This window comes from Macaca fascicularis, chromosome 12 (genome assembly GCF_037993035.2).
Source record: "Macaca fascicularis isolate 582-1 chromosome 12, T2T-MFA8v1.1".
Classification (NCBI taxonomy): domain Eukaryota; kingdom Metazoa; phylum Chordata; class Mammalia; order Primates; family Cercopithecidae; genus Macaca; species Macaca fascicularis.
Genome location: NC_088386.1, coordinates 45,150,978 through 45,171,100, shown reverse-complemented (window position 1 = coordinate 45,171,100; position 20,123 = coordinate 45,150,978). Strand labels below are relative to the sequence as shown.

Below are 20,123 nucleotides of genomic sequence, written 5' to 3'. Positions count from 1 at the left end.
TTTCTCACAGGTATACCTGATAACAATTCAGAAACAACTATACATGTACTCTGAATATGGGTTAACGGTTCTGAATCCATTATACATGTAACTTGTAATTGCACAATTAGGTAAATGGATGGCAGACGATGAGAGCCAAGTGTCTCACACTGGAGTGGGAGGTTACAGACAAGCAAGGGGAGAAGGCTACAATGATCCATGTGGTGCTGGAATTGCACTGAAGATAACAGCTCTAATACTTGAACCTAGAACTCCTGTGTAGCTGTCAAAGATACAGATGGATACATATATAAATACTTACAGATATGCATATTTAGTCAGGTTAGCATATGCACGAACATTTCCTTGCTCTGTCAGCTGAGAGGGTCTAGAGGCAACAATATCCCAAATGTCCAAATCTTTATTTCTAATATCATTTTCCATTAGAAGGACCCTTGGCTCTTTGGGGAAGTAGCTGATTCTAGGATTGGGGCAGGGAACATACAAGATGAGCCTGGAGCATCTTACAGAAATTAAGAAAATGCTCAAGAAAAAAATCCATAAACATAAAAAGAGGAGGGTGTGTCAAAAAGACACAAATGCCAACTAAAGGAAATCTCAATAGCCAAAGCTGGAACCAATATGAACAACAAAATAAAGTAGTATTGGATTATAACCCAAAATGTAAAATCAATATCCATGAGTCCATATTGACATAAATGATTGAATACTTAAAGAAATGCAGGAGTACAGACAAATCTCCCATGCAAAAGAATTCCAAATAATTTATGAAGATACTCTGTCCTCATAAAGGTGGAGTATAACAATTTCCCATTTCTACAGTTGGGCTGCACAGAGTGATGCCCTTCCAAAGAGAGAGTAACTTCACAGTGGAGAAACCTGACAACCCCTACATTAACAAGGTGATAAAGGTTAGCATCAACAGTAATAAGTCATGTTGATAGTATATACCCTTGACATGACGTGATGAGAAGATCACTTTACCTTACCTCTTAACAAAAAAACCTATAACCTCAGTCAATGCCTGAGAAAAATACAGGCAAAACCCAATTGAAGGACATTTGACCAAATGACCGATAAGTCGCTTCAAAATTATTAAGGTTATCAAAAACAAGGAAAGTCTGAGAAACGGTCACAGTCCAGAGAAGCCTGGAGCGACATGGTGACGTATTCCGGACAGGAACCTGGAACGGAAAAGAACACCAGGCCGAAAACTAAGGACAGCTGAAGTAAAATATAGGCTTATGGGCTTTAGTCAATTTTTAAAAAACGTATTAGATACATGAAAATGATATACGATTTACAAATCCGTCGCCTAATATTTATTTATTGAGCATATTGAGAGCCTGGCACTGTGGTAGGGATGGGAACACAGAAAGAGGTAAGTGTCCTACGCTCAAAAACAGCGAGTCATGAAAAATAAACAACTATGACAAAAAGAACAGAAGACTGTATCTCCTGGAGGCAGTAAGAAAGGCTTAAGATGGGAAGACTATCAAACGCATCAAGGAGTTCATGAAGGTTAATTGACCGCCTAACGCAGGTTGGGAGCCCTCCTCTCCATCCACCCAAATCACCCTCGCCCCACCTTTTCTCCTCCCATGCGTTTAACCCAGTGACAGGTCGGTTCCACGTAGGCCTACTTTGCGCGTGCGCATCATCGGTTCGGCGATCCTTCGCATCGACGCGCTCAGCAGCAACTTCTTCTGCCTGGTCACCGCCAGCGTAGGCGCTACCACAGCTGCAGTCGCCGCCGCCATTTTAACGGCAGGAAGAGTCTGGTTCTGGGACAGCTGGGGACAGTGGTGGTGCCTGGTACGGACGGTTTCCGCCCACGTTAGCCCCTCCAAACTTGCTCGTGTTAGGGCTACAGCCCTCGGTATTGCCTGTATTTTCACTGGGTCCCTGTCGTTGTCCCCAGCCATCCTGTCCCTCTGTCTTTAGTCTCTTTTCTGCTTCCTCATCCTTCAGCTTAGCCGGAAGCTTTGCCTGGAGCTGTTGTTATGCAGCCCCAACCTCTATTAAAGCAGCCGCTTCGATTCCCGGGACTGAATTGTGGCCGCCCAGCCCCCATTCCCCGCCCCGATCTGGTCCGAGTTTATTTTCCGCGGCTGTAAACCGGAAGGGCTCTGAGCTGCAGTGCCCGCTCCGGGCCGGGGGATCTGTGCCTGGTATGGGGGCGAGTTCTGGCCTCCTTAGGGTACGGGGAGAGCTTGGACTTTGGTCCTGACGTGGTGGAGGACACACCTCCGAAGAGTGGACGTTACCTCAGTTGTCTGTTGTTGGAGTTTAATCGGTCACTCGTCTGTTTTGTTGTGTTCTTTCCCAGGAATAACTTTACCAAAGGAAAGCTATTTTGCGAACTGCCCTCTCCAGTGGAGATGGCCAATGTGAGTACATTATCTCCTAAGAATCAGCATAGTAAACTAGTTTGGGAATGTTAGGAAATGAAAGAACGGGTTTAATTATGATGGCATTGGGTGGCATAGTGTTAGACATAATGTATCAAAAATGTCAGGGGAAGCAAGTGGTGTAAAATTGTGTTATGCTTTGAAGGTGGTAGCATTCTTTTCACTGCAAATACACTTATACAATTTGACTTGTACAGATGTGGAAATTCAAGCACCCTTTCGGTATTTTTAAATACAGCGTTTCAGTAAATATTAGAATCTATGTTTAGGCCCTTTTTTATCTTTTGGGTTAGCTAAACTGAAGGGTGTTTTTTTCTTTTCTTTTCTTTTCAACAGTTTCTGTATTGGAAGTGACCTTCCAAATCCTACAAAATAAGAACAGGAGATATTCTCACACACCAAAGATATTTATTGACTGTAACTTTCCAGTGATTAGACACATCCTATCTATAGAATTCATATGTAGCGGTCATAAGACATATATAAAAACAGCTACAATTAAAGTATAAAGTAATAATTTTTTTAGAACCTACACAAAGGTGCAATGCAGATTCAAGGCTTTGTGGAGAGGAGTTTGGGATCACTTCATGAGGGAAACATTTAACTTTTGAAAGGTTTGAAAGATGGGTGAGATTTGTATAGTCTAAAATATGAGCGGGAAGGACAGGAAGGTATATTCATAGAACTCCCCACCCCGCCTACCCCTCTGAAAAATTAAAAAGTCATTGCTCCCTGCTAACCTAAATGTAAGATGTGTGAAAGAGATAAGTGGGAGATAAGGTTGAATTGTGAGGTTGGTACCAAGTAAATGAGAACCTTGAATGCCGAACTCAGTAATTTAGACTTTATTCCTTAAATTGTGATTATTCACTTAGAGCTGTGTACTAGGAAGACTTATATGGCAGCAGTTAGCCAGGATGGTATTTCTGTAATTGAACATGATATATTAAGTCTAAAGTGTGACTGTAGAGACAAGTCATAAGAGTAGATTACTAGTCTTGGCCAAGTTCTACGGTGAATTTTTGCCTGCCCGTAACCTGCACAGAAAAAGAATGCTGTAAAAGAAGTATGTGGCACTTTCAAAGGAGAGAAATTAATTGAAGTAGAATAGAAAGCTATTATTTGACCTGGTTTTATTTTGGTTTAAATGAATAAATTATAATAGTTCAGTAGGGAAGATCCTTTTGTAAGTCTTTTGTTAGAAAGAAGTTCATATTAAAGTAAATTTTAAGTTTCAGTATCCAAATGTACGTTAACAATTTTTGTGTTAATTTATATGGATTGTAAATTCTGGATGGATGTTACTAATGAAATATGTAGATAGGTGTTTCATAACAAGGGGCAAAAATGTTGATGTTTCAGAGTCTAGACAGGTAAATTAAGATGCCTTCATGGGGACTATGACAAAGCCTTTCTGTTAAAAGGGGAGCAGCCTTCCCTTAGCCACAGTGATTTGTTGCTAACTAATGCCATTTGGTTATGTGAGTCCAATACTGCCAGGTCTTCTGAGTTTTCAGGAAGAGCCAAATTTCTGGACCTTTTGTGTAAATATTTCAATTACTCAATGTTTGTATTTAATTCAAATATCTTGCAACACTGGGGGCTGCAAAAAATATCTGGATAGATTTGGATGCACTGCATAAACTACCAGTTTTTAGTTTTTGTACAGACTGTATTTTCTCACATGATCAAAAGCAGAACCTAGTCCAAAGGCAGTGCACAAAAGGCACTTTCTTTTTATATACTAATAAGGATTTTAAAGTTAAAACATAATAGCATGTCATCTTCCTAAGTCTAGAAGTTTGAATTTAATCATATGTAAAATATGTACTTACCCTCAAACTAGAATGAAGTCTCTGCTGTAATTTTGTCTTGCTTTTTGGCAATTACTTTTTATTATGTTCACCAGCTAAACCAGTCATAAAATCTGTCAGGTGGTCAGAAAATACTCCACTTCCACAATTAGAGATTTGAGGTTTTGTTTTTTTTTTTTTGAGATGCAGTTTCACACTTGTTTTCCAGGCTGGAGGGCAATGGCAGGATCTCCACTCACTGCAAGCCTGGCTCCTGGGTTCAGGTGGTTCTCCTGTCTCAACCTCCCGAGTAGCTGGGATTATAGGCACTCACCACCACGCCTGGCTAATTGTCTTTTTTTGTATTTTTAGTAGAGACAGGGTTTCACCATGTTGGCCAGGCTAGACCTCAGGTAATCCACCCGCCTTTGCCTCCCTAAGTGCTGGGATTACAGGCATGAGCCACTGCACCCGCCCAAGATTTGAGAATCTTACAGGTTAACGGGTAAGATTTGAAACAGATTAGTACTGTCATCAACTGTCCCTTTCAGTAGGCAATTTAGATACTGGTTTATTTTGCCATTAAAATGAAATTTGGTGATTGGATTTTCTTAGGCTAGGAACAAAACTAGTAATTATGTAACTTTTGTTAAAAGTTGTATCACCAAGAAAAGAATGTCAAAATATAATCTAATGGCCTTGATAGACAGGCTGAAATAATAATTAATAATAGGCAATTTTTGAAATAATTTGGATGATCTTCCTTTTGCTTCTGTTTTTTGCTTGTGAAACGATGTGAATGATCGCAGATTGTAGATTAATCATCCTGGAACTAGTTCTAATAACAGTGTATAGAATTGTTATGGAAAGTAAATAAAACAATGTATATGTAAAGCACTTACTATAGAACTTGGACCCATAGTGTCCAACATCAATTGATTATTACTGTTACATGCTCTCAAATATTGTCCCCTTCAGGTAATCTTTTATTTTGCTGCTGCTTATTTTGAGCCCTTGCTGAAAATATTTTTGGAATTTGAAATTTTAGATTCCTTTAGATCTTGGGTGCATTCTCTTAAATATCTTTAGTTGTAAAGGTAAATTTGTAATATATAAACACCCAAAAGTCTGAGTTTGTTTGTAAGTAAAAAGCCAAGTAATTACCATTTTTGTTTCTTTGGGCATGTTGGGTACAGACCCCAAGAGAGGCTGCTTAAATTTTAGGCAGACAGAATTCTTTGGAGACACGTATCACCAAGGAGGTTATATTTATACAGGTCTTAAAAAGTAAGAATTTGCTAGAATTTTCTAGAACGATAAGGAAACAGTATCTTCTAGAAGAAATCTTACGGCAGTATAAAGAATGAAGAGAAATATGGGAAATGTCGGGGAGATATTTTTATGTGATTGAAAAGTAGAGTAAGGGAAGTGAGGGTAAATTTGTAGGAAATTATGTCAGAAAGACAAAAAGACCAGTTAGGATGCACTCTTATACTTAACGGTGAAAAGGTGGAAGGAAAAAATAGGTTGAATTTTAGAATACTGTACTTTGTGAAAGGGAAATAGAATAATTCTCAAGTGTCAGATGGCTGGATTTTTCCAATATCCTAGTAACTAATTTTCACACCACCTCTCTACTGCTCCTCCAGTCCATTTTTTATACCGCCCTTAGTGGTACATTTCTTGAAACAGCCTTTGTTTTTGTCAGTTTACTCTGACTCTTTCCTGCCTACAAATTAAAATTCTGACTATCTTGATGTAACAAGCCCTTTACCATCTGAGTTAAATATACAGTCTTATATAGTTGCCCATAAGTTCAATTTCAAACCTTTTTTTTATTGCATTCTTATACCTACCCTCACTGAATTTGTCACTCTTTGAAATATGTCTCTATTCCTTTGTTCCTGAAAGTCACTGGTTGAAATGCACCTTTTCCCAAGCAAATTTTTATTGTCTTCAAAGCTTAGTATATCCTCCATGAAATTAATTACCTTTTCTCCCAAAGATTTCTTAATAATTATTCAAATCTTTTCATAGCATTTCACAGATGATTTGGTGTTTGTTCTTAATATCTTTTTCACTAAACTGAGAGTTGCCAGTGTGTGTGTGTTTTTTAATACAAATATCCGGATAGTGCATATTTTAGACTTTGTGAGCCATAGAATCTCTCTTGTAACTACTTAACTGTGCCATTGTGGTGGGAAAGTGACCATAGGCAATACATAAATTAGTATGGCTATGTTACAGTAAAACTTTATTTACCAAAACAGTGGGCTGTATTGGGAAATCATTCGCCAATCCCTGCATTAAATTGTTCTGACCCAAGTACTCTGTGAAAAAATTTATGAATGAAAGATATTTACACATTCATCCATTGTAATACGTGATCTCACAGTCTAGTAAGTGAACATACAAGTAGAAAAAAATGTACCACAAAGATATGTGCTGAAATGGAGAAAAGCAGACATTGCCGTGAAACCACAATGAAAGGACAGTATGGGAGAGAATTAGCATAATTTATAGCAGTAAAAGAAGAGAGGAAAGTTCGAAAGTGACAGATTTTGGTCCAAAGAGATGTTTTGAGAGTTCTTTATTGAGGATAGAAGAATCTTCTTCGTTGTGCTACCTTTTTAGTGTGTTTAAGTAAGACAACTTTTAGATGTCTATTCTCTCATGTGTGACACTCTTGAATTCTAGCCTTTATTGAAAAGTACATAGACTTTTACCCAAACTAACTCATTACTTGTTTTTTTTCAATATTTATTTTTAGTTTTAAAATTACAAATATACATAATGCTTGTCATATAGTAGGTGTTCAGTAAAAGTAGAATGTTGGTTTTTAAAAGAACCTTGCAGTGTGAAGATTTGCCAGAGATTGTCTATCTAAGTATAACATTTATATTCAGAAGAAATAATTTTAATTTTGTGTCATTTTTAGGTGCTTTGTAACAGAGCCAGACTGGTTTCCTATCTCCCAGGATTTTGCTCTTTAGTTAAAAGGGTTGTCAATCCCAGAGCCTTTTCGACTGCAGGATCGTCAGGTTCGGATGAGTCTCATGTGGCCGCTGCACCTCCAGATATATGCAAGTGAAAGTTGTTATTGCTTTACTTATAATTGTTTCAAAACATTTCTAGTTGTATTTCCTCTAATATTTCTTCTTAAGGCTTAATGGATTTTTCTGAAGTTGTGTTTATTCTGTTGAAAATGAATCACAGCTCTGCCTAAATATATTTATGTCAGAAAGCTACAGTATAAAAAAGGAAGAAAGAATAAGTACTGGTTTCTAAAACTTCTTAAACTTTTTCTATCTTCAAACATAGAGTCTTCCCTGAAACAAATCTCCTTTTGGTCCTGTTAAACCATATTATTATTTCTTCCCATTCTTTGCTAAATTTCATAAGTGTACCTTGTACTTTTTATGTGTTAGTGTTTATTTAACTTACCTGCTTTCTACAAAGTCTGTTTCTTCTCATCTGTTTGGTACACTGCTACCATGCTAATCATTCTAAAATATTTTAACCACATCACTTTCTTGAAAAACCTGTTACCTTTCATTGCTTTCAGCAGTAGTTCCCAGACTAACGTCAAGCCATGAAGCATTATTCAAGGTTAAAAAGAAAAAGTGGGGGTAGGGGGGATAGTCTCTGTGGTAGGTAAGTTTGAGAAATGCTATATGCCATATTCCTGTCTTGGAGGCTTATAATGCACACTAAAATATTAAAGACTCTTAGAAACTTAACCTAATGTGTCCCAAAGATATTGAACATGGAATCCTTTCTTCGTGGCACACATTACTTACAGTGTAATTTAAGTTCACTTGAGCATTCAGAGCCGTCCATCTTGCTCAAGTTTTCTAACTCTCTGACTACTCCCCAATTTACATCACCCGAAGACTAACCATATATTTATAATAAATGAAAGATTTGCCATTCAAATTATGTAAGGGATTGGTATCTGGAATATATAAAGAATTTGTAATAGATCAATAGGAAAAGATAACCTGAAAGAAAAATCAGAAAACAAAAGGACATGAATAGGCCTTTCCCAGAAAAGAAAACCTAAAATGACCAGTAAACATACGGTCAAATCCACTGCCCAAATCTACTATTAATATGGGACGTGTGTTTTCTGTAAAGAGAACTAGAGATTGTTAGACCTTTAAAAACTATCTTGTTCAAAAATAGCTAACAGGTTTTCTCTTGGGAAGTGACTTGAGTAGTCATTAGTGGCTGTCTGTATAGAGCCTTGTTATTCAACATGATCTGCATCAGTATCATTTAGGAGCTTGTTAGAAATGCAAAATCTTGAGCCCCACTCCAGACCTGTTAAATCAGAATCTGCATTTAAACTAGATCCCAGGTGTATCTTAAGTACGTCTTTAGAGTTTGAGAAGCATTGGACTAGAGTTTATGTTGAGAATCTTGAGACATCGTCTGGGTTCAGCAGGAAATGGTTCCATGATTGATGGGCGATGTATGCCCTAAGTGTGGAAGAGGGATATGGTGGCTCATGATCTAGGAATGAGGCAGCCATACTGACATAGCCATTTTCAGTTACTTAGTTCTCTGACAGGATATTTTTAAATATCTATTTTTATTGCTAAGTAATATGCATAGCAGTTGTCCCTGTTTCTGTAAGCCCAGATCGCTACTCTGAGTAATTTTTAGTTTAATTTTCTACTTTATTCTTTTCTGAATCTTTTTGAATTTTTTGTAAGTTAGTATTGTTTTTAAGTTTTAAGTGAATAAAGTAATGTGGTATGTTCTGTATTTGCAATCCATGTTAACTCACGTGGCTGGTAAACAGAGCATTAGGTCACGTGATGCATAATTTTTTTCCCATTCATGTTTTGTGCCACCAGATAACAGCAGCAGAATGACCCTCTCCAGACGACCATTACTAAGTTTAGCGTCTTTCATTTTAGATCTTCTCTTTACTTAAAAACATGGGCCTGGCACAGTGGCTCATGACTATAATCCCGACACTTGGGGAGGCTGAGGGAGGAGGAGACCTTGTCTCTACCAAAAATAAACAAAATTAGCTGGGCATTTTGGTGTGCACCTGTGGTTCCAGCTACTTGCGAGGCTGAGGTGGACCGCAGAGGTCGAGGCTTCAGTGAGCTGCGATCACACCACTGTACTACAGCCTGGATGACAGAGACCTGTCTCAAAAACAAAACAGAACAAAACAATACACAAATATGAGGATGTAAATGTTATTATACATGCTGTTCTTTGACTTAGCTTTTTCTTTTAATGCATTGTATCCTGGATTTCATTCAGTGTCAGTATGTAAAGGTTTATTGTCTTCTTTTTAATGACATTCAAGCATTTCTTAGTATGGATTATTTTATTCAGTCTTTCCCCTAATAACAGACTTGCCTGTAATCTGTCAATCAGTTGCTTTGATTAGTGTTTTGGAAACAATAGGAAACTATCTATATTCACACAGGAAAACAGAGTTTAAAGATCTTTTAGGTAAAAATATACATAATTTTAAGAAGAACATTCTTTCAGTCTACCAATATACTTGACTATTAAGGAGAAACTGTTCCTTTTGTTGTTTCTCTTCAGGCTCTCGAACAGTGTGGCCTGATGAAACTATGGGACCCTTCGGACCTCAAGATCAGAGGTTCCAGCTTCCTGGGAACATAGGTTTTGATTGTCACCTCAATGGGACTTCTTCACAGAAGAAAAGCCTGGTTCATAAAACTTTGCCTGATGTTCTAGCAGAACCTTTATCAAGTGAAAGACATGAGTTTGTGATGGCACAATATGTGAATGAATTTCAGGTAAATTGTTGGTAACATTTATTGTGGTTTCCTGATTGTTAATGCTATATTACTCTTGATTATTATAAGCATATTACTTTTGTTGAAAAAGTTAAAAATCAATTCCAATACCTGTATATACAAAAACAGCATATATAGCTTTGGAAGACTTGGCATTGTCCTCTACAAAGTGTTTGCTATATAATTTTTGTACTGTAGATTATAATATTTTTAAAATATTTCTTCAAAAATATGTTTTTAAGTATAGATATAATGTAATTATATCTATATACTGGAAATTTAGGTTTCCTGTTTTTCACTTTTAATAAATGGCAATTAAATTTGTACATGGATCTGATTCCAACTGGTTCTGTATTCCTCTAGCCATTTAAAAGCTTAAGAAAAATTTGAGATCTCTGAAATTGTTCAGATATAATAATAAAAAGGACCCAGTTTCATAAGTTTATTTTTTCTTAAATAATTTCTTAAGGTTGGTTTTTTTTTCTTCATTTTTAAACATTTTTAACTTGCATTTGTGATTGTTTAAAGTGGAAAGCTACATGCAATTCAGGGTTCCTGTCAAACCCCTGATGTTTATCATTTTTCATATTTTTGCATAGTTTTAGGCTGAGTTTTTTTTTTTTTTTAAAGCCATATTATAAGCAGCAGCAATTCCTTACTTTTGAGTTATATTAGATGACCTGACACTGAGACACAGTTGACCAGTCCTATGTTTTTATCAGATAATTCCTTCTCAGCCTTCTTGGCTTCTTGTTCTTCCTGTCTGTCAATTAAATTACATTTCCCCTAAGTTTCTGTCCTACAACTTCTCATTTGAATCACCCCTTGGACACTTAATCCGTTGGCTCCTCCACAGTCTATGTTTTTATAATTTCTAATTCAGTATTTCTCTTTCTGACATTTCCAGTTCTATATTTCTATATGCCTACTGAACCATCTTTGTTTGGATGTCTCGCAAGTCCCCAGATTTTGTGTGTCTAATACTGAAGTAATATTTTTTTTTTTCCCTTAAAAACCTGTTCTAACTCCCGTATAACCAATACTGTTAGTGGAATAACCATCCTCCCCTTTCTCCTAAGATAAAACTTAGAGCACCAACCTTCTCTCTCCATCATATCACTATAAATAATATAAAAATCACATTGCTTTTTTCTCTCAAGTTGCTCCTAAAATATTAGTGTCCTTTCAATTCTTTGCCAGAGTTCAAGGCCTGTTTGTCTTACCTGGATTTTTAGAGTCATTATAGCATGACACACAATGAAGATAGAATAAATCTGGGTTCAAAGATTGACTCTGCAGCTTACTTAATTTTGTGACCTCGAGGAAAATACTTAACCTTTCTAAGCTCCTGTTTCTTTTTTGTTGTTGTCGTTTTGTTTGTTTTTTTGTTTCGAGATGAAGTCTCGCTTCATCTCGTTTTGAGATGAAGTCACCAGGCTGGAGTGCAGTGGTGCGATCTTGACTCACTGCAACCTCCGACTCCCTAGTTCAAGTGATTCTCCTGCCTCAGCCTGCTGAGTAGCTGAGATTACAGGCGCGCACCACCACACCCGACTAATTATTGTATTTTTAGTGGAGGTGGGGTTTCACCGTGTTGGCCAGGATGGTCTCGATCGCCAGACCTCGTGATCCGGCTGCCTCGGCCTCCCAAAGTTCTGGGATTACAGGCGTGAGCCACCATGCCTGGCCACTCCTGTTTCTTTATATGTCAAATGAGGATAGTAATAATCTCTAGCCCACGAGATTTTTTTTTTTTTTTTTTTTTTTTCCGAGACAGAGGTTTGCTCTGTTGCCCAGGCTGGAGTGCAATGGCACGATCTTGGCTCATTGCAACCTCTGCCTCCCAAGTTCAAGCAGTTCTCATGCCTCACCCTCCCAACGAGCAGGGATTACAGGCATATGCTACCATTCCTGGCTAATTTTTGCATTTGATATTGCTATTTCTCATTGCCTGTAGACTAAAGTCCAAATTTCTTAATGCTGAATAAATGGCATTTCACAATTTTGATCCCTTATCCTTCCCACCTTATCTGCCACTACTTCCTATTCCCTCTGTACTCCAGCCACAACATACTTGCCATTTTTCTTGAATACAACATTCTGTGTCTTTGCACTTTATTGTCTTTTGCTGCACTGTTTTTCCTCCTGAATTCATAATCTCTATACCATCTATTTTTTACCTGTCAGATATATTAACTTGTAGCTCAAATATCACCATTTCAATCATTTCCTGATTCTTCCCAGCAAAGTGTTTCTTCCTCATCTGTGCCCCTAGAAGACTTTATTCGTAACTCGATAGCACTTGTCATATTGAATTGCATTTATTTGCTTGTGCTTTTTTTTTTTATTAGGCCTGAAATTGCTGAAAGTAAGGACTGAATTTTTTACCATTGCAGTGCCTTCTCCTGTCATAGTGCCTGATGTATAGTAGGCTCTCAGTAAATTTCAGTTGAATAAAAGCCTCTAAGCTCTTCCTGTAGGAGAGGCTGTATTATTTAGTCATGTATCTTGTAAGTTAGTATCATTATCCCCATTTTACAGATTATAGAAGAAAAGATAATTAAATATATTACCATAAAATAGAAGACATAACATTATGAGACACATTATGGCATTTTAGTTACTTAGCCAATTTCTGTTCATAGCAAGTTTTAGAATATCAGTATATTTATATAGTCATGATCTGCTGTATTCACATTTTTTGAACTTCCAAATCTTATATTCATTGTAGAGAAAAGTTTGAGTAAATGAAAAAACATCATTACCTCACCTCCCAGATAGATTATAATTATTTGTAAAAACAAACAAAAAGCTTTCTAAGGAAGACAAGTTTATAACAGGCAAGATACCGTTCTATTTGAACTCCAGATTTTGTTGACTTACATCCTTGTTCTCCTTAGGGTAATGATGCACCTGTTGAACAAGAAATTAACAGTGCAGAAACTTACTTTGAAAGTGCCAGAGTAGAGTGTGCGATACAAACATGTCCAGAATTGCTGCGAAAAGGTACGTCGTGCTTTATATTTTGAAACACTGTTACTAATTTTTTAATATGTTGAATAATGTCCTCTATAGAAATTGGAATGCTCTATACCTTAATATTATATTTTACTGTATCTGGCTGGAAGTGATTACATGACCAAGATAAAGGCTTTCAAATGTCCTGTGACATCTGACCTCATGCTGCCATTAGATAGGAAGAGTAAAATTTTTATAACTTTTTTCCTAAGGGTAAATTAAAGTCATTTTTACTCCTGGGTGATTATTAGAGTTATAATTTTATGAGTTAATATAATACTGAAAAATCTTAGTAGGCATTTTTGAAAATTATATTAACCCCAAATAATGTGTAATCCTACTTACCCTTCAGGATTGTTGGTAGTAATATTTCAGTTCATCCAACAAAAGCAGAAGTAAACAAAACTAAGTTTAATTTTACCCTTTTCAAAAATAATATACATTTATAAAAATCTAATGCCACAGTAATTTTACTTAATCAGCATTTTTCTAAAGAAGTACTTTTAACCTTCTTTAAAAATTTGTTCTTTAAAAATCAAATTCTTTTCTACCTGGAATATTTATTCTTATTTGTAGATTTTGAATCACTGTTTCCAGAAGTAGCTAATAGCAAACTACTGATTCTGACTGTAACACAGAAAACTAAGAATGATATGACTGTTTGGAGTGAAGAAGTAGAAATTGAAAGAGAAGTGCTCTTAGAAAAGGTAATTCTTTCAATTGCTAATAATTTAATTTTATGGTCACTAAGTAACAGTGAACCAGTGTCTTAAAATGATGACTTTTTAAGGTCATTTAAAGGTCATTTCCACCCTTTATTCATTTTCCTCCAAAGTGTTGTAATGCTAAAGGACTTACATTTTTTTTGAGAATAAAAGTGCTTTTTTAGTATCCTTAAAAATTTAGATTCTGTTTATTACTTTCCTCAATTTATTTTTTAAAAGTCTATTTTGGAAAATTTGGAAAATGACAAAAAGGTAAAATTAACTCTTTATCCTTCTCCCCTCGGCCTCCCCCTCCCCCTCCTCCTCCATCTCCCCCTTTATCTCCCCATCTTCCCTTTCTCCTGGGCTTAGAACATGTCAAATAATGAGTGAAAATTATGCCAGCTCTCTCCAAGAGTAAACAGTAACAGTATGCAATACAATAACAGTATAGTAATGTTTACCCACGTTTTTTTCTGTGTTTTGCTTTTAACCTAAAGTATGCTTTGACATGTTTCCATACTTACACATAGATATATTTCATTCTTTATAAAATCTGCATAGCATTATATCACATGGGTAAACCATAAACTTTTTAAATTATTTAAGAATTTTAACCGGGTGCAGTGGCTCCCACCTATAATTCCAACACTTTGGGAGGCTGAGGCCGGAGGATTGCTTGAGTCCGGGAGTTTGAGACCAACCTGGGCAATGTTGTGAGACCCTGTCTCTACAAAAAAAAAATTATCCAAGTGTAGTGTTGCGCACCTGTAGTCCTAGCTACTCTGGAGGCTGAGGTGGCAGATCACTGGAGCCTGAGAGGTCGAGCTGTAGTGAACCTTGATGGTGCCACTGCACTTCAGTCTGAGCAACAAAGTGAGACCTCCCATCTCTTATAAAAGAAGTTTCTTAGTCATTTATAAGTTTAAAATCCAACTTTTGCTATTATAGGCAACAAGCAGTGACAATCTTTTTACAAATACTTTTATGCATGCTAATATCTATAGATTCCTAAATAGAGAGTTGCTGAATCAGTGTGTATCTACCTTTTAAATTTTGATAAGACACTTCCAATTTGCCCACCAAAAAGATTGTTCTAGTATATAAACTGTCAAGCTAGCTTACCCTGGGTGTTAGCAGTTCTTTCCAACTCAGGTTAGCTAAGGGGTTCAAGTCACTAACTTGAATTTAAAAATCCCGTTAGTGATTTCTATGCAGGATATTAGGAATTATTTTATGTTTTCTTTCGGATTAGATATATGGTTTTTATTTGTAAAAGTATTGTAATTTACATATTCAGCAATATTATAATTTCACATTTAAATGTCATATAGCTGCTAATAGATTTTGTGTGGTTTTTAATAATCACAAGCATATAGTGATTAACAAAAGTTATAGAGAGGCGTAGGATATTTTCTATGTACATATTAAAATAATGCTTAGTAAATCTATACTCATCACTATCATTGAAGTGCTAGAATATTATCACATGTATATTGCATTAGTTTTAATTTTTGGTCAGTTTAAGATTCTGAACCTAATTTGATAGTGACTCCAGTATAGTTCTAAGTTAGTTTCCTATAACCAGTTTCAGGGCTTTGAATGGCAACATGCTTCAACTTGAGAGTTTTAATTTTATAATGACTGAAGCTATTTTATTTTCTGTGAAAAAAGATTTTTTTGATTAAAGATTTCTTCGTGATTATTTTGGAACCACACCTAGCTCTCCAAGTAAATATTTGATATTTTATGGTTTAAATCTATTCTAATTTTTTCCAGCAGATGTCAGTGTTGGTGAACAGAAATCCTAAGAAAAATACTTCAGCTTTGTGTTAATTTGAGATTCTTTCAGTTAACCTTTGTAAACATTTGATTGCATTGCATTGTTTTGCTCTCCTTGTAGTTTATGTATGATACATCTGTTCATTAAATTGAAATACATTCTAATGACTGTTTTCTAAGCCATATTCAGTAGTTTTCCTATTTTTAAGAATTGTGAGGATTAATAAAATACAGCAATAAATATTAAATATGGAAGATAACCTAAAGAATACAGTATTATCTTAATGGTTATTGTTAGTTTACAAGAAAGTATTAAGAGAAAAGTTACCTTAGGTCAACTAACTTTTTCTGGAAGGGGTGTTAAAAGACAAATTATCACAAATTTAAAGATCTAACTGGTTTTGATTTGAAATTCTAGAATCAAGCAAAGCCTCATTCTGTAAAATAGATTGTTACAAACAGTTAAGCAGAGGAGGCTGGCTTTATACACGGCAAAGAGCTGGAGAAAGCAGCAATAGGAAACGAGAAGCAGATTATTCCTTTCAAAGTTACTTTCCTCATAGGGTTAAAACACAGGTGGCTTTCTTATGCTGGCTCAGGTAAACTAGGCCCATTCTGATTGGTTGCTGTGAATCTTGGTTTTTTTGTTGTTTGTTTGTTTGAAAACTAGTCTGTTTCAGAATTCAGTTAGATTAGGCAGTACCTAGCATGAGTGACTCCATTCTGGTTTGGTCTCATCTCCTGCGACCTAGTGCAGGAGGCTAGTCCAAAACAAGGAGCTCCCATAAAATTTGTTTAACAGGGGCCAAATAGTAAATATTTTAGCTTTTATAGGCCTTAGGGTCTCAGCTACCCAGCTCTACCCCTGTGTTGTTAAAGCATCTGCAGACAATATGTAAATGAATTGCCATGGCTGTGTCCACTAAAACTGTTTATCCAAACAGGCACCAAATCAGATTTGGCCCTTGGACAGTAGCTTACTAACCTCTGAATTACAATAAAGTCTTGATTTAAGGCTTGGACTTTTGGAGATCTCAGCTGAAATACCACAATTAGTCAGTAAGGTCTTTTCATTCTGGGTGGGTCGGAAATCCATGTCTCCCAGCACTGCATGACACATGATCTCTAGGCCTCTCGGAACCTTGCCTCATGAGTGCACAGCTCAGCCCTTAGCTAAGAAACTATGGTGAATAGTTCTGCAGCCTAACTCAGGAGCCCATTTTATGTATCTCCTTCATTTCCAGTACCTTGCCTTACAAATCCCAGGTGCCTCAGCTGTCTCGAACTCTTGCTTTCTACCTCCTCAGCTCCAGTGACAACATCATTTTACTTGGGCTCTAGTTCTTTGCCCTGTGACAGGCAAATGTCCACAGACAGAAAGCTGGAGCAAATATGGGGATTTTTTCATTTGTTTCCCTTCTCTCAAAGGTCTTGTCTCACCTGTTGTTCAGGGTCTAAAAATAGTTACCTTGTGTATTTTGATCAGTTTTATAGTTTTACAACAGGATTGCGAGTTCAGTACCTGTTAACTCTGTTACGGCCAGAAGTGGAACTGTGCCCTTGATTTTTTTGTTTTGTTTTGTTTTTTGAGACGGAGTCTGTCTGTCGCCCAGGCTGGAGTGCTGTGGCGTGATCTCGGCTCACTGCAACTTCTGCCTCCCGGGTTCAAGCAATTCTTCTGCCTCAGCCTCCTGAGTAGCTGTGTGCCCTTGTTTTTAAACATTCATGATCTCTTCTTTATTTCAACATTGTAATCTGGTCTTAATATTTGTTACTGTCTTTTCACTACTTAGACTTCTGATAAAGCTAATAAAATAGCTTATAAATTAGGATGGTAAGACCACAATTTTTATACATGCACATGGTAGTAGTAATTGTACACTATACAAAAGATAGAGAAGAGTATATAATGAAAAGCAAGTACCTTGTTTAAGTACACCATTTACCAGGTCATATTATTTTTATGTGTTTTTTCAGAATGATTTCATGACTGTGAGTAGATAGATGTATTTTGAAGGACACACAAACAAGTAAATGTTTTTAAACAACTTTCTTTCAAACGAATGAATGTTTCAGATCTTTTCACTAAGAGCATTTTGTTTTCCTTTACCTATTTCTATTAAAATACCTATTTAGTATTTTACCTGTATCTGTTATCACCGTAATAATAGAAAATAGCAACCATAGTTGATAGTTTATGACAGATTCAGAAGTTAGTAGCATAGAACTGATTAGAAGTAGTTCATAAAGTAAGAAAGAATTCAAAAGAAAATGTGTAGAATTTAGTCTTTTTAAAATAAAGTGTTGTATTTACAATCTTCTGGAATGGTCAAAATAATCTTATGCTTTTATAGTCTAATTTGCTATTGGTTTTTATTTTTTATTAATCTTGAGTTCTTTTCTGAAACAAGATAGTCACTTAAAATTTTATTTAAAAATAAAACAATCTCTAGTAATGCTATCTTTAAGCATATTATTTGTGACTTTCAATGCAGTTCATCAACGGTGCTAAGGAAATTTGCTACGCTCTTCGAGCTGAGGGATATTGGGCTGACTTTATTGACCCATCATCTGGTTTGGCAGTGAGTAATTATCATTTGAAAATCAAATTATGTGAAGTAGAGATGATTTTTATTATAAAATTTGTTTATAACTTTGGTAATAGATTAAGACTTTTTAAAAATCTCACAATTTTACCCAAATAAATATTACTGTGAGTCACTGGAATTCACAACTTTTGAGAGACCTCTATCACTCACAGTTAAGTTTCTCCATCACTTCAATTTTTTTGATTAGAAATGTTTTTACTTCCTGTTCTCACTAGTAGATATTATATATTTGAGTTGCATTGCATAAGTGTGTTTACTTTTTATAACTTGAAAACTATAAATTGGTACAGTCTAGTTTCTGTAAGGAAGAAATAATTATTATTAGAATTAATTGATTAAAATACAGGTGGTAAAAATAAATACTTAGACCAGTAAATTTTTGGAAATTAACATTTATAAGGTTATACTTTGAAGAAATAACTGAACTACCACTGTAGTCACATTTTAAATTCTGGATATATCTTTCAGTAACAAGTAGTAATCAAATCATTTTCTGAATCTTAAGATAGGAATATATACCATTTCTTCTCAAAGTCAAATAAAATATCGAGAAATGGAAAACTTGCTTGGTCTTTAGTTTCCTTGTCTTGAAAATGATGGTGAACTATAGATAATTGTCTAAGGTTTATTCCATCTTTAAAGGATGTGCAATAGTATGCGTTTGATTCTAGGTAACATGAAATTTGCTAGATCATTTCACATTTCCGGAATGCATAGGAATTGGGGAAAAGGGGTGTTAAGGCAGTTTAAGTGTTGCATGTGACTTTTTACTTACTTAGTTTTTTAAATATTTGGAATATTAAAGTAGATAGGTGTCATGTTTACCTAAAAATTATTACTAAAATGTCTTTCTTACTAATGAAAATACTTCATTTTTATTTCCTTAGTTTTTTGGACCATATACAAACAACACTCTTTTTGAAACTGACGAACGCTACCGACATTTAGGATTCTCTGTTGATGACCTTGGATGCTGTAAAGTGATTCGTCATAGTCTCTGGGGTACCCATGTAGTTGTAGGAAGTATCTTCACTAATGCAACACCAGACAGCCATATTATGAAGAAATTAAGTGGAAATTAGCAGAAATGTCCATTTATTTGCTGTACTATTTGTATGTGATCTTTGGATTGATCTATAAACACTGTCATACTAAAGTTTTTAAAATAGACTTATTTCTAAGTATTTATTTCAGCATTTACGAATTTACAACATTGGCAAGTGATTTGGGACTTTAACATTGCAAATCTTCGTTATTCATATCATTGAATACACATTGAGCACATCCACATTGTATGGGATGTGGTAATTACCTTGTAACCAGGGTATGATCTGCTATTGTTATTTCTCCCCGTTTTTGGAAAAAGGCCTCAGTTTTAATTATTTTCTTCCCAAAATAAATCACACATTTGGTTACAATAATGTGTGTTTTCATTACAATATTTTTAAAATACCATCATTATTGATTCTTAAGTTTCTGTATTAATCTTTTTAAAGTTCTTTTTAATAATGCAGTTGAGAATTTTGGATTCATTGTAGACTTTACTTTTTCAAATTTTCTTTTATCTTTATTGTCTATTAAAGTGTTGTGGTACCAGTCTGAGTATTACTTTGAAATAATTTATGTTCAGGAAAAGAAGAAGAAGGATAATATATCTTTAAACACACGAGTCTTGTCCTTATCCCTACTAAAAAAGGTAATTCTCTCTTAACTCCTAAGTTGAGACAGATAAATAAAACTATGCCTTAACTGCCAAATCTATTTTCAATTTTAGCAATAGGCAGAAACTGCAGTACTTTACAGAGGTGCCTCATTTGAGATGGGGCTTGTTTTTACAGCATTAGAAACTTCAAAAGAATTATCTTTCATTTTTGAACCTTTTCTAATAGAAATAGGCAGATCTAAGGAGTAAAAGTAACTTCTACAAAATGAATTGAAATAGATTTTTTCTGTCTTTTCATGAAATGCCTGTTTTGAAAAGGACTACATGGAGATAACTTTTTAATCACACCTT

General features: G+C 35.5%; 2 protein-coding genes across 5 annotated transcripts in view; one reads left to right on the top strand and one right to left on the bottom strand.

The window, feature by feature from the left end:
* Positions 1–2,023, bottom strand: part of LOC135966529 (uncharacterized) — a 273,782-nt gene extending 271,759 nt beyond the window's left edge. For 3 of the 4 annotated variants that reach the window (XR_010579863.2, XM_065525465.1, XM_065525466.2), the window contains exon 1: positions 1,644–2,023. Coding sequence is in view for 2 of the 4 variants with exons in the window: in XM_065525465.1 (XP_065381537.1) it covers positions 1,644–1,925 (282 nt within the window). In the remaining 2 variants the exon portion in view is untranslated. Of the gene's footprint in view, positions 1–1,588 lie in introns of all 4 variants that reach the window. The other variant, XR_010579864.2, reaches the window with a different exon arrangement.
* MMADHC (metabolism of cobalamin associated D) lies at positions 1,750–19,705 on the top strand. Its single transcript, XM_015432079.4, has 8 exons — positions 1,750–1,815; positions 2,330–2,390; positions 7,143–7,287; positions 9,779–9,996; positions 12,897–13,002; positions 13,591–13,721; positions 17,996–18,082; positions 18,997–19,705. Exons 2-8 carry the CDS (start codon positions 2,382–2,384, stop codon positions 19,189–19,191), a joined length of 891 nt encoding a protein of 296 aa, XP_015287565.2. The 5' UTR covers positions 1,750–1,815; positions 2,330–2,381; the 3' UTR covers positions 19,192–19,705.
* The last annotated feature ends 418 nt before the right edge of the window (positions 19,706–20,123 follow it).